This window comes from Oncorhynchus mykiss, chromosome 8 (genome assembly GCF_013265735.2).
Source record: "Oncorhynchus mykiss isolate Arlee chromosome 8, USDA_OmykA_1.1, whole genome shotgun sequence".
NCBI classification, from domain to species: domain Eukaryota; kingdom Metazoa; phylum Chordata; class Actinopteri; order Salmoniformes; family Salmonidae; genus Oncorhynchus; species Oncorhynchus mykiss.
Window position 1 is genome coordinate 7,321,704 of NC_048572.1, and position 13,823 is coordinate 7,335,526.

General features: G+C 41.6%; 1 protein-coding gene across 1 annotated transcript in view; it reads left to right on the forward strand.

Moving 5' to 3' along the window:
* The window catches only part of fntb (farnesyltransferase, CAAX box, beta), a 31,545-nt gene extending 26,316 nt beyond the window's left edge, over positions 1–5,229 (forward strand). The window contains exons 10-12 of the mRNA XM_036984642.1: positions 1,249–1,360; positions 2,873–2,987; positions 3,257–5,229. Of these exons, the coding sequence (XP_036840537.1) occupies positions 1,249–1,360; positions 2,873–2,987; positions 3,257–3,394 (365 nt within the window). The 3' untranslated portion in view covers positions 3,395–5,229. The remainder of the gene's footprint in view (positions 1–1,248; positions 1,361–2,872; positions 2,988–3,256) is intronic.
* Positions 5,230–13,823: the final 8,594 nt, after the last annotated feature.

Sequence of the window (13,823 nt, forward strand, 5' to 3'; positions counted from 1 at the left end):
ACGAGCGTTAAACGTGTACCCTTTTTTCGTAGAGCACGTACCCCGGGGCGGCAGGGTAGCCTAGTGGTTAGAGCGTTGGACTAGTAACCAGAAGGTTGCAAGTTCAAACCCCCGAGCTGACGAGGTAAAAATCTGTCGTTCTGCCCCTGAACAGGCAGATAAGAATTTGTTCTTAACTGACTTGCCTAGTTAAATAAAGGTTAAAAAAAACTTGAATGAGTGTTTCTGTAGCTCCTCTATAAAAAAACTCTCTGCTTTAGACATGTGCAGATTCCACTGTAAGATGTGACATTCCTTTCCCATCACGGTTAGCAGAGTTATGATACAGACCTCTGCTTCCTTTTCGTCCAGACCTGTAGCTATCTCATAGCTTCCCCATTGTGCTCTAAACAATGTCCAGTTGTAGGTATTGCCCTTCATGACCATAGGCTCTGGTATGGGGTTTAACAGGTAAGTCGTTGTTGGTTTTTATTTGATTTGTATTGGGGGGGGGGGGTTGTAGCTAGTTGGCACGCCCCCTTCCTCCTGTGCATTTCTCCGTGTGTCTTTTTTGATTCGTCGAGGATAATAGCTATTTGGTTTAGTCTTCTGACATGTTTTTGTATGCTGATTATTCGGGACAGGGCCACGGTAATGTTGATTTTTTAGAAGGTCTTTACTTCAGTATCACAGTGTCTCATATGCACAGCTCCATTCAGTGCATTGTAATGCCTAACTTGGCTCACTGGTACTATATAGTATCACACTAAGATACACATAACAGCAACACCATCTATTGGCCCTGGCGACATCTCGTAGCAATGTCAAAATAGAAAGTTTTTTTATTTTTTATGTTTACTAATTAATACTAATTTCTAATTAAACTGGACTGGCAGGCAGACGGGCCGACCGACCGACCGACAGACAGAAGCAGGCAGACAGAAGCAGGCAGACGGACCGACAGACAGACAGAAGCAGGCAGACGGACAGACAGAAGCAGGCAGGCGGACCGACAGACAGACAGACAGAAGCAGGCAGGCAGACGGACCGAGAGACAGACAGAAGCAGGCAGGCAGACGGATTGACAGACAGACAGAAGCAGGCGGACGGACCAACAGACAGAGAGAGAGAGAGAGAGAGAGAGAGGGGCAGGCAGGCGGACCGATCGATAGCCAGAGCGGCAGGCGGACCACATTCTCTACGACCCCTGGTCTGAAAAGTACTAGCCTCTGGTTTTGGAGTTTTTGTTCATTTTTTGTTGACCAACAGGGGACTCTACATTGAGCCTGCAGAAGTGGATGTTTGAGCAGCAGGCGTTGCAGGAGTACATCCTCCTCTGCTGTCAGAACCCTGCTGGCGGGCTGCTGGACAAGCCTGGCAAGTATGTACCCTAAACACACTACATACACACTATACACACACATACACACTATACACACACATACACACTATACACACACATACACACTATACACACACTATACACACACATACACATACACACACACACATACACACTATACACACACTATACACACACACACACACATACACACTATACACACACATACACACTATACACACACACTATACACACACACACACACACACACTATACACACACACACACACACACACACACACACACACACACACACACACTATACACACACACACACACTATATACACACACACACACACACGCACACACTATATACACACACACACACACACACACTATATACACACACACTATATACACACACACTATATACACACACACTATATACACACACACACTATATACACACACTATACACACTATATACACACACACACACACACACTACATATACATACAGTGCCTTGCAAAGATATTCATCCCCCTTGGCGTTTTTCCTGTTTTGTTGCATAGCAACCTGTAATTTTAAATGGATTTTTATTTGGATTTCATGTAATGGACATACACAAAATAGTCCAAATTGGTGAAGTGGAAAAAATAACTTGTTTTTAAAGATTCTATAAATAAATAAACTGAAAAGTGATGTGTGCATATGATGTATTGACCCACTTTGCTATGAAGTCCCTAAGTAAGATCTGGTGCAACCAATTACCTTCAGAAGTCACATAATTAGTTAGATTGCACACAGGTGGACTTTAAGTGTCACATAATCTTGGTGTGTGTATATATACACCTGTTCTGACATGAGTCTGCAACACCGCTAGGCAAGCGGCCTTTCATGGGAAAGACCAAGGAGCTCTCCAAACAGGTCAAGGACAAAGTACAGATCAGGGATTGGTTATAAAAAAAACAATATCAGAAACTTTGAACATCCCACGAAGCACCATTAAATCCATTGTACCTTTATTTAACCAGGCAAGTCGGTTAAGAACAAATTCTTATTTTCAATAACGGCCTGGGAACAGTGGGTTAACTGCCTGTTCAGGGGCAGAAGGACAGATTTGTACCTTGTCAGCTCGGGGATTTGAACTTGCAAACTTTCGGTTACAAGTCCAACGCTCTAACCACTAGGCTACCCTGCCGCCCCAGTAGAGGCCACATGCTGCGGTTTCTCCCCAACCCCATTCAGATTAAACAGCCTACCTGCTGATTTGCTCTTTGCAGCTCATTTATTCCATCTTGCATTGAATTTTTTTTTATTGTCTCAAAGAGACATAGGGGGATCGATGCCACGGTGCATTGAAGCTGTTCTGGAGGCTCGTGGTGTCCTATTAAGACTCCTGATGTTGGTGTTTCCTTTATTTTGGCAGTTACCTGTGTGTATTACCTACAGAGACACACCCTTTTTTTTTTTTTACAATAAATTGATTGCAGAAAACAAAAACCTGTGAACCTCCCTTTCACACATTCCTCTTCCTTTCCTCCTCAAGATCCAGAGACTTCTACCACACCTGTTACTGTCTGAGTGGTCTGTCCGTAGCGCAGCACTTTGGCAACATGGATCTGCACCACGAGCTGATCGTCGGCCGGGAGGAGAACCGACTGGTGAGCCTTGAGGAGTTTTTCGAGAATGTTTCATCCAGATTTTTTAAAAAGTATCATGCTCCCCTTTCTGATTTGTAGACACTTTCTTGTTAAATTAGCATGAACATCATACAGTATGACCCAGAAGTGGACCGTTTCCTGTTCCCATCCTTAGGGAGCCCTATCATGTGAACGCTACATTGTTTACATTTTAGCTGGTGGCCAACTCTTTAATGGAATTCACATTTTACAGAGCATGGCTTTAAATAGTTGTGTTTTCTTCTCTCCAGGCCCCCAGCCACCCCGTCTACAACATCTGTCCAGAGAAGGTAGCCCAGGCCATCCAACACTTCCACCAGCTACCTGTCCCCGTGCCTGCACAGAAAGAGGGTTCCTCGGCCTGCAACACTACCACTGACCACTCCTAGTGCTCACAGTGTAGGCATGGCTATGAGCGTATTTGAGGGGGTCAATTTGAGCATGAAGGCGAGGCTCCGAATCGCTTATCTTGATCACATGAATAGTTACTTGGGATGCAAGGTTTGTCTATATCGGTGATTATTTTGCACTACGACTGCAATGATAAACTCTGGGATAAGGTAGTAGTGGCACACAACCCCTGATACAGGATCAGATATTTTTGTCATCCTCCTTTGGATTCAGGGGAAATCTGTTCCTAGATCTGTGGTTAGGAGCAACTTCTAGTGCCTTCAGAATGTATTCACACCACTTGACTTTTTCCAAATTTTTGATGTTACAAAGTGGGATTAAAATGGGTTAAATTGTCATTTTTGGTCAACGATCTACACAGAATTCTACCTTTTTTTAAAAAAGTGTTTTTTTATATATACATATATACATATATATATATATATATATATGTAAGTTCACACATTATTCTTTAAAAAGTAATGGTTGTTAATCATTGATAAGACTTGAATGCCATTTTCAAGTCTTGTCATAGAATTTCAAGTAGATGTAAGTAAAAACTGTAACGAGACAACTCAAATATTCAATGTCGTCTTGGTTAAGCAAATCCAATGTCGATTTGGCCTTGTGTTTTAGCTTATTGTTCTGCTCAAAGGTGAATTCATCTCCCAGTGTTTGGTTGAAAGATTTTCCTCTAGGATTTTGCATGTGCTTTGCTCCATTCTGTTATTTTTTTTTATCCTGAAAAACTCCCCAGTCCTTAACAATGACAAGCATACCCATAACATGATGCAGCCACTAGTATTCTTGAAAATATGGAACGCGGTATTGGATTTTGCCCCAAACATAACGCTTTGTATTCAGGACAAAACATTACATTTATTAGCCACATTTTTTTGCAGTATTACTTTAGTACCTTGTTGCAAACAGGATATATGGAGGCTTCCTTCTTTTCAATTAGGTTAGTATTGTGGAGTAAGTACAATGTTGAGCCATCCTCACCGTTGGCCTCATGGTGAAATCCCAGAGCAGTTTCCTTCCTTTCTGGCAACTGAGTTAGGAAGGACGCCTGTATATTTGTAGTGACTGGGTGTATTGATATACCATACAAAGTGTAATAAATAACTTTGCCATGCTCCAAGGGATATTTAGCTTTTTTTTTTTTTTTTACCCATCTACCAATAGGTGCCCTTCTTTGGAAGGCATTGGAAAAACCTCCCTGGTCGTTGTGGTTGAATCTGTGCTTGCAATTCACTACTCGATTGAGGGGCCTTACCTGTATGTGTGGGGGTAGGCATTCAAAAATCATGTTAACCACTATTATTGAACACAGTGAGTCCATGTGACTTGTTTAACACTTTTACTCCTGAACTTAAGTTAGTCGTAACAAAAGGGGGGGAATAGTTTCAGCATTTTAAAAAACATGTTCTGCAAACAAAATTACCACTTTTGACATTATGGTTATCAATAACAAAAATCTAAAATGTAATTCATATTAAATTCTGTCTGTAACACAAAATGTGGAAAAGTTAAAAGGGCTGTGAACGTTGTGAAGGGACTGTATATGTGGAGCGGTGTGCTTGCTGAGAAGTGGACTACAAGTATCCATCCAGCAAAACAGGTTGATTGCTGGTCCCCAACTGACAAACACGGGATTGGGAGAAGAGGAGAACATTAGGGCTGTCCAAATAAAGGCCTGAGTATAAATTGTTGGAATCTTGGATGGTTGTGAGTTATTTACTTTATACAGAAATGTAATATATACCTGTGACTGTTGTGGTCGTCTGACCAAGGTGAATTAACCCAAATAAATGTTCATACCACTAGTGCAGAACGTTTGTGGATGACTGACCTAAACTCCTCTGTGTAAAGCTGTTTTAAGCCAAGTCAATCTGAAGTTATTCACATTAATATCTTCAATAGTTACTAGCTCCAGTCAGAGCCATATTCAGTGGGGTAAACAAGTATTTTATACACTGCCGATTTTGCGGGTTTTCCTACTTACAAAGCATGTAGAGGTCTGTAATTTTTTATCATAGGTAGACTTCAACTGTGAGAAACGGAATCTAAAACAAAAATCCAGAAAATCACATTGTATGATTTATAAGTATGTGTTTTAAGCATTTTATTGCATGACACAAGTATTTGATCATCTACCAACCAGTAAGAATTCTGAAGACACCTGTCCTCACACTCAATCAAACAGACTCCAACCTCTCCACAATTGCCAAGACCAGAGAGTTGTGTAAGGACATCAGGGATAAAAATGTAGACCTGCACAAGGCTGGGATGGGCTACAGGACAAGCAGCTTGGTGAGAAGGCAACAACTGTTGGTGTAATTATTAGAAAATGGAAGTTCAAGATGATGGTCAATCACCCTCGGTCTGGGGCTCCATGCAAGATCTCACCTCGTGGGGCATCAATGATCATGAGGAAGGTGAGGGATCAGCCCAGAACTACACGGCAGGACCTGGTCAATGACCTGAAGAGAGCTGGGACCACAGTCTCAAAGAAAACCATTAGTAACACACTACGCCGTCATGGATTAAAATCCTGCAGCGCACGCAAGGTCCCCCTGCTCAAGCCAACGCATGTCCAGGCCTGTCTGAAGTTTACCAATGACCATCTGGATGATCCAGAGGAGGAATGGGAGAAGGTCATGTGGTCTGATGAGACTAAACTCCACTCGCCGTGTTTGGAGGAGAAAGAAGGATTAGTTCAACCCCAATAACACCATCCCAATAAAATGCAAATGAATTACTTAAAAATCATACAATGTGATTTTCTGGTTCCGTCTCTCACAGTTGAAGTGTACCTATGATACAAATTACAGACCTCTACATGCTTTGTAAGTGGAAAAACCTGCAAAATCGGCAGTGTATCAAATACTTGTTCTCCCCACTGTATATACAAAGAGTTGGGACATTGAGAGTTCTGCATTATGATGCATCAACATGACACTGCAACATTCTGTAGCAGCCATGTTAGAACCCCATTAACATGACACTGCAACATTCTGTAGCAGCCATGTTAGAACCCCATTAACATGACTCTACATTCTAGAGCAGCCATGTTAGAACCCCATTAACATGACACTACATTCTAGAGCAGCCATGTTAGAACTCCATTAACATGACACTGCAACATTCTGTAGCAGCCATGTTAGAACCCCATTAACATGACTCTACATTCTAGAGCAGCCATGTTAGAACCCCATTAACATGACACTACATTCTAGAGCAGCCATGTTAGAACTCCATTAACATGACACTGCAACATTCTGTAGCAGCCATGTTAGAACCCCATTAACATGACACTACAACATTCTATAGCAGCCATGTTAGAACCCCATTAACATGACACTACAACATTCTATAACAGCCATGTCAGAACCCCATTAACATGACACTACAACATTCTATAACAGCCATGTTAGAACCCCATTAACATGACACTACAACATTCTATAGCAGCCATGTTAGAACCCCATTAACACGACACTACAACATTCTATAACAGCCATGTTAGAACCCCATTAACATGACACTACAACATTCTATAACAGCCATGTTAGAACCCCATTAACACGACACTACAACATTCTATAACAGCCATGTCAGAACCCCATTACCATGACACTACAACATTCTATAACAGCCATGTTAGAACCCCATTAACATGACACTACAACATTCTATAGCAGCCATGTTAGAACCCCATTAACACGACACTACAACGTTCTATAACAGCCATGTTAGAACCCCATTAACATGACACTACAACATTCTATAACAGCCATGTTAGAACCCCATTAACATGACACTACAACATTCTATAACAGCCATGTTAGAACCCCATTAACATGACACTACAACATTCTATAGCATCCATGTTAGAACCCCATTAACATGACACTACAAAATTCTATAACAGCCATGTTAGACCCCCATTAACATGACACTACAACATTCTATAGCAGCCATGTTAGACCCCCATTAACATGACACTACAACATTCTATAGCAGCCATGTTAGAACTCCATTAACATGACACTACAACATTCTATAGCAGCCATGTTAGAACCCCATTAACATGACACTACAACATTCTATAACAGCCATTTTAGAACCCCATTAACATGACACTACAACATTCTATAACAGCCATGTTAGAACCCCATTAACATGACACTACAACATTCTATAACAGCCATTTTAGAACCCCATTAACATGACACTACAACATTCTATAACAGCCATTTTAGAACCCCATTAACATGACACTACAACATTCTATAACAGCCATTTTAGAACCCCATTAACATGACACTACAACATTCTATAACAGCCATGTTAGAACCCCATTAACATGACACTACAACATTCTATAACAGCCATGTTAGAACCCTATTAACATGACACTACAACATTCTATAGAAGCCATGTTAGACCCCCATTAACATGACACTACAACATTCTATAGCAGCCATGTTAGAACTCCATTAACATGACACTACAACATTCTATAGCAGCCATGTTAGAACCCCATTAACATGACACTAGAACATTCTATAGCAGCCATGTCAGAACCCCATCAACATGACTCTATAGCAGCCATGTTAGAACCCCATTAACATGACACTACAACATTCTATAACAGCCATGTTAGAACCCCATTAACATGACACTACAACATTCTATAACAGCCATTTTAGAACCCCATTAACATGACACTACAACATTCTATAACAGCCATGTTAGAACCCCATTAACATGACACTACAACATTCTATAACAGCCATTTTAGAACCCCATTAACATGACACTACAACATTCTATAACAGCCATTTTAGAACTCCATTAACATGACACTACAACATTCTATAACAGCCATGTTAGAACCCCATTAACATGACACTACAACATTCTATAACAGCCATGTTAGAACCCTATTAACATGACACTACAACATTCTATAGAAGCCATGTTAGAACTCCATTAACATGACACTACAACATTCTATAGAAGCCATGTTAGAACTCCATTAACACTGAATGGGGAATTGAATGTCCAGAACGAGCATTATTTTAACAATGTAACTGAATGTCTGGAATTAGAACAATATAAAAGTTGTCTAAACTCTACAGGTATGTCTCTGGCCTCCACCCATTTCATTTCTGAGAAGTCAGAAGGGTAAGCAGTTCTTTGAATTCTTCAACCCTGTTGGCCAGTTTGTCATCAAACGGCTCACAGAACAGAACTGCCCTCTATCATAACACAGCTCTGTCCCAAATGGCATTATGTTCCCTACATAGTGCACTACTTTTGACCAGAGTCCTATGGCCCATTGTCAAAAGGAGTGTATTATGTAGGGTATAGGGTGTCACACCCTATGTTTTCCTGCGAGGGCAAACCAGTAGTGTGACATGACAGGAGTTATATATGCCCCCCGTCAAGTCATTTTGACACCAGACACGCACCTGGGGTGTGTTCAATTAGCTTTGTTTGCTATGTTTTGTGGTTTTGAGTTACATTTGCTCCTATTTGGTGGGGTGTGGCCGTTTGAAATCACAAAACTCAGGCAGCACACGCACACCATAAGGTAATCACCCTCTGGGCCAACAGAGTTTAACAGTTCCGTTTCCATTGAATTCGTTTGCACACCGTTTTGTCGTACTGAACGCAGCCCTGGATACCCGCTGCCATTACAAACCAGAAAAACACGAAATCCTCTAGGTGGATGGATGAACTGTCAGCACTCAGGAACACACAGTCCTCTAGGTGGATGGATGGTCTGTCAGCACTCAGGAACACACAGTCCTCTAGGTGGATGGATGGACTGTCAGCACTCAGTAAACACACAGTCCTCTAGGTGGATGGATGAACTGTCAGCACTCAGGAACACACAGTCCTCTAGGTGGATGGATGGACTGTCAGCACTCAGGAACACACAGTCCTCTAGGTGGATGGATGGACTGTCAGCACTCCGTAAACACACAGTCCTCTAGGTGGATGGATGGACTGTCAACACTCAGTAAACACACAGTCCTCTAGGTGGATGGATGGACTGTCAGCACTCCGTAAACACACAGTCCTCTAGGTGGATGGATGGACTGTCAGCACTCAGTAAACACACAGTCCTCTAGGTGGATGGATGGACTCTCAGCACTCAGGAACACACAGTCCTCTAGGTGGATGGATGGACTGTCAGCACTCAGTAAACACACAGTCCTCTAGGTGGATGGATGGTCTGTCAGCACTCCGTAAACACAGGAACACACAGTTCTGTCATTCATCTCATAACTCTGTAGGATAGGTTGACACAGAGGGTTTAAACGATGTTCAAATCCTGAACTGTATGTCTGGAACCAAGTCTGAAACCAACGGGACCCTGAACAGCTTCTACCCACAAGACTGCTGAAGAGTTAACCACCTGGACTAATCTGCACTGACCCTTTTGTGCACTAATTATTTAGACTCCAGTAACCACAGCACTACGCGTTGATCTATCTTGTTGCCAAGTCACTTCATCCCTACATATATGTACATATCTACCTCAATTACCTGTTACCCCGGCACATCAACTCCGTACTGATGCCAAGTCACTTCATCCCTACATATATGTACATATCTACCTCAATTTCCTGTTACCCCGGCACATCAACTCAGTACTGATGCCAAGTCACTAAATCCCTATGTACGTATCTACCTCAATTACCTGTTACCCCGGCACATCAACTCAGTACTGATGCCAAGTCACTAAATCCCTATGTACATATCTACCTCAATTACCTGTTACCCCTGCACATCAACTCAGTACTGATGCCAAGTCACTAAATCCCTATGTACATATCTACCTCAATTACCTGTTACCCTGGCACATCAACTCAGTACTGATGCCAAGTCACTAAATCCCTATGTACATATCTACCTCAATTACCTGTTACCCCTGCACATCAACTCAGTACTGATGCCAAGTCACTAAATCCCTATGTACATATCTACCTCAATTACCTGTTACCCCGGCACATCAACTCAGTACTGATGCCAAGTCACTAAATCCCTATGTACATATCTACCTCAATTACCTGTTACCCTGGCAAATCAACTCAGTACTGATGCCAAGTCACTAAATCCCTATGTACATATCTACCTCAATTACCTGTTACCCCTGCACATCAACTCAGTACTGATGCCAAGTCACTTCATCCCTACATATATGTACATATCTACCTCAATTACCTGTTACCCCTGAACATCAACTCAGTACTGATGCTAAGTCACTAAATCCCTATGTACATACAGTGCCTTGCAAAAGTATTCGGCCCCCTTGGACTTTGCGACCTTTTGCCACATTTCAGGCTTCAAACATAAAGATATAAAACTGTATTTTTTTGTGAAGAATCAACAACAAGTGGGACACAATCATGAAGTGGAACGACATTTATTGGATATTTCAAACTTTTTTAACAAATCAAAAACTGAAAAATTGGGCGTGCAAAATTATTCAGCCCCCTTAAGTTAATACTTTGTAGCGCCACCTTTTGCTGCGATTACAGCTGTAAGTCGCTTGGGGTATGTCTCTATCAGTTTTGCACATCGAGAGACTGACATTTTTTCCCATTCCTCCTTGCAAAAACAGCTCGAGCTCAGTGAGGTTGGATGGAGAGCATTTGTGAACAGCAGTTTTCAGTTCTTTCCACAGATTCTCGATTGGATTCAGGTCTGGACTTTGACTTGGCCATTCTAACATCTGGATATGTTTATTTTTGAACCATTCCATTGTAGATTTTGCTTTATGTTTTGGATCATTGTCTTGTTGGAAGACAAATCTCCGTCCCAGTCTCAGGTCTTTTGCAGACTCCATCAGGTTTTCTTCCAGAATGGTCCTGTATTTGGCTCCATCCATCTTCCCATCAATTTGAACCATCTTCCCTGTCCCTGCTGAAGAAAAGCAGGCCCAAACCATGATGCTGCCACCACCATGTTTGACAGTGGGGATGGTGTGTTCAGGGTGATGAGCTGTGTTGCTTTTACGCCAAACATAACGTTTTGCATTGTTGCCAAAAAGTTCAATTTTGGTTTCATCTGACCAGAGCACCTTCTTCCACATGTTTGGTGTGTCTCCCAGGTGGCTTGTGGCAAACTTTAAACAACACTTTTTATGGATATCTTTAAGAAATGGCTTTCTTCTTGCCACTCTTCCATAAAGGCCAGATTTGTGCAATATACGACTGATTGTTGTGCTATGGACAGAGTCTCCCACCTCAGCTGTAGATCTCTGCAGTTCATCCAGAGTGTCTTGTCATAGAATCATGTCAAGTCTTGTCATAGAATTTTAAGTAGATATAAGTAAAAACTGTAACGAGACAACTCAAATATTCAATGTCGTCTTGGTTAAGCAAATCCAGTGTCGATTCGGCCTTGTGTTTTAGCTTATTGTTCTGCTGAAAGGTGAATTCATCTCCCAGTGTCTGGTTGAAAGATTTTCCTCTAGGATTTTGCATGTGCTTTGCTCCATTCTGTTAATTTTTTTTATCCTGAAAAACTCCCCAGTCCTTAACAATGACAAGCATACCCATAACATGATGCAGCCACTAGTATTCTTGAAAATATGGAACGCGGTATTGGATTTTGCCCCAAACATAACGCTTTGTATTCAGGACAAAACATTAAATTTATTAGCCACATTTTTTTGCAGTATTACTTTAGTACCTTGTTGCAACAGGATATATGGAGGCTTCCTTCTTTTCAATTAGGTTAGTATTGTGGAGTAAGTACAATGTTGAGCCATCCTCACCGTTGGCCTCATGGTGAAATCCCAGAGCAGTTTCCTTCCTTTCCGGCAACTGAGTTAGGAAGGACGCCTGTATATTTGTAGTGACTGGGTGTATTGATATACCATACAAAGTGTAATAAATAACTTTGCCATGCTCCAAGGGATATTTAGCTTTTTTTTATTTTTTACCCATCTACCAATAGGTGCCCTTCTTTGGAAGGCATTGGAAAAACCTCCCTGGTCGTTGTGGTTGAATCTGTGCTTGCAATTCACTACTCGATTGAGGGGCCTTACCTGTATGTGTGGGGGTAGGCATTCAATAATCATGTTAACCACTATTATTGAACACAGTGAGTCCATGTGACTTGTTTAACACTTTTACTCCTGAACTTAAATTAGTCATAACAAAAGGGGGGGAATAGTTTCAGCATTTTAAAAAAACAACATGTTCTGCAAACAAAATGACCACTTTTGACATTATGGTTATCAATAACAAAAATCTAAAATGTAATTCATATTAAATTCTGTCTGTAACACAAAATGTGGAAAAGTTAAAAGGGCTGTGAACGTTGTGAAGGGACTGTATATGTGGAGCGGTGTGCTTGCTGAGAAGTGGACTACAAGTATCCATCCAGCAAAACGGGTTGATTGCTGGTCCCCAACTGACAAACACGGGATTGGGAGAAGAGGAGAAAATTAGGGCTGTCCAAATAAAGGCCTGAGTATAAATTGTTGGAATCTTGGATGGTTGTGAGTTATTTACTTTATACAGAAATGTAATATGTACTGTGACTGTTGTGGTCGTCTGACCAAGGTGAATTAACCCAAATAAATGTTCATACCACTAGTGCAGAACGTTTGTGGATGACTGACCTAAACTCCTCTGTGTAAAGCTGTTTTAAGCCAAGTCAATCTGAAGTTATTCACATTAATATCTTCAATAGTTACTAGCTCCAGTCAGAGCCATATTCAGTGGGGAGAACAAGTATTTGATACACTGCCGATTTGGCAGGCTTTCCTACTTACAAAGCATGTAGAGGTCTGTAATTTTTTATCATAGGTAGACTTCAACTGTGAGAAACGGAATCTTAAACAAAAATCCAGAAAATCACATTGTATGATTTATAAGTATATGTGTTTAAGTATTTGATCATCTACCAACCAGTAAGAATTCTGAAGACACCTGTCCACACACTCAATCAAACAGACTCCAACCTCTCCACAATTGCCAAGACCAGAGAGCTGTGTAAGGACATCAGGGATAAACATGTAGACCTGCACAAGGCTGGGATGGGCTACAGGACAATAGGCAAGCAGCTTGGTGAGAAGGCAACAACTGTTGGCGCAATTATAAAAAAATAGAAGAAGTTCAAGATGACGGTCAATCACCCTCGGTCTGGGGCTCCATGCAAGATCTCACCTCGTGGGGCATCAATGATCATGAGGAAGGTGATGGATCTGCCCAGAACTACACAGTAGGACCTGGTCAATGACCTGAAGAGAGCTGGGACCACAGTCTCAAAGAAAACCATTAGTAACACACTACGCCGTCATGGATTAAAATCCTGCAGTGCACGCAAGGTCCCCCTGCTCAAACCAGCGCATGTCCAGACCCGTCTGAAGTTTGCCAATGACCATCTGGATGATCC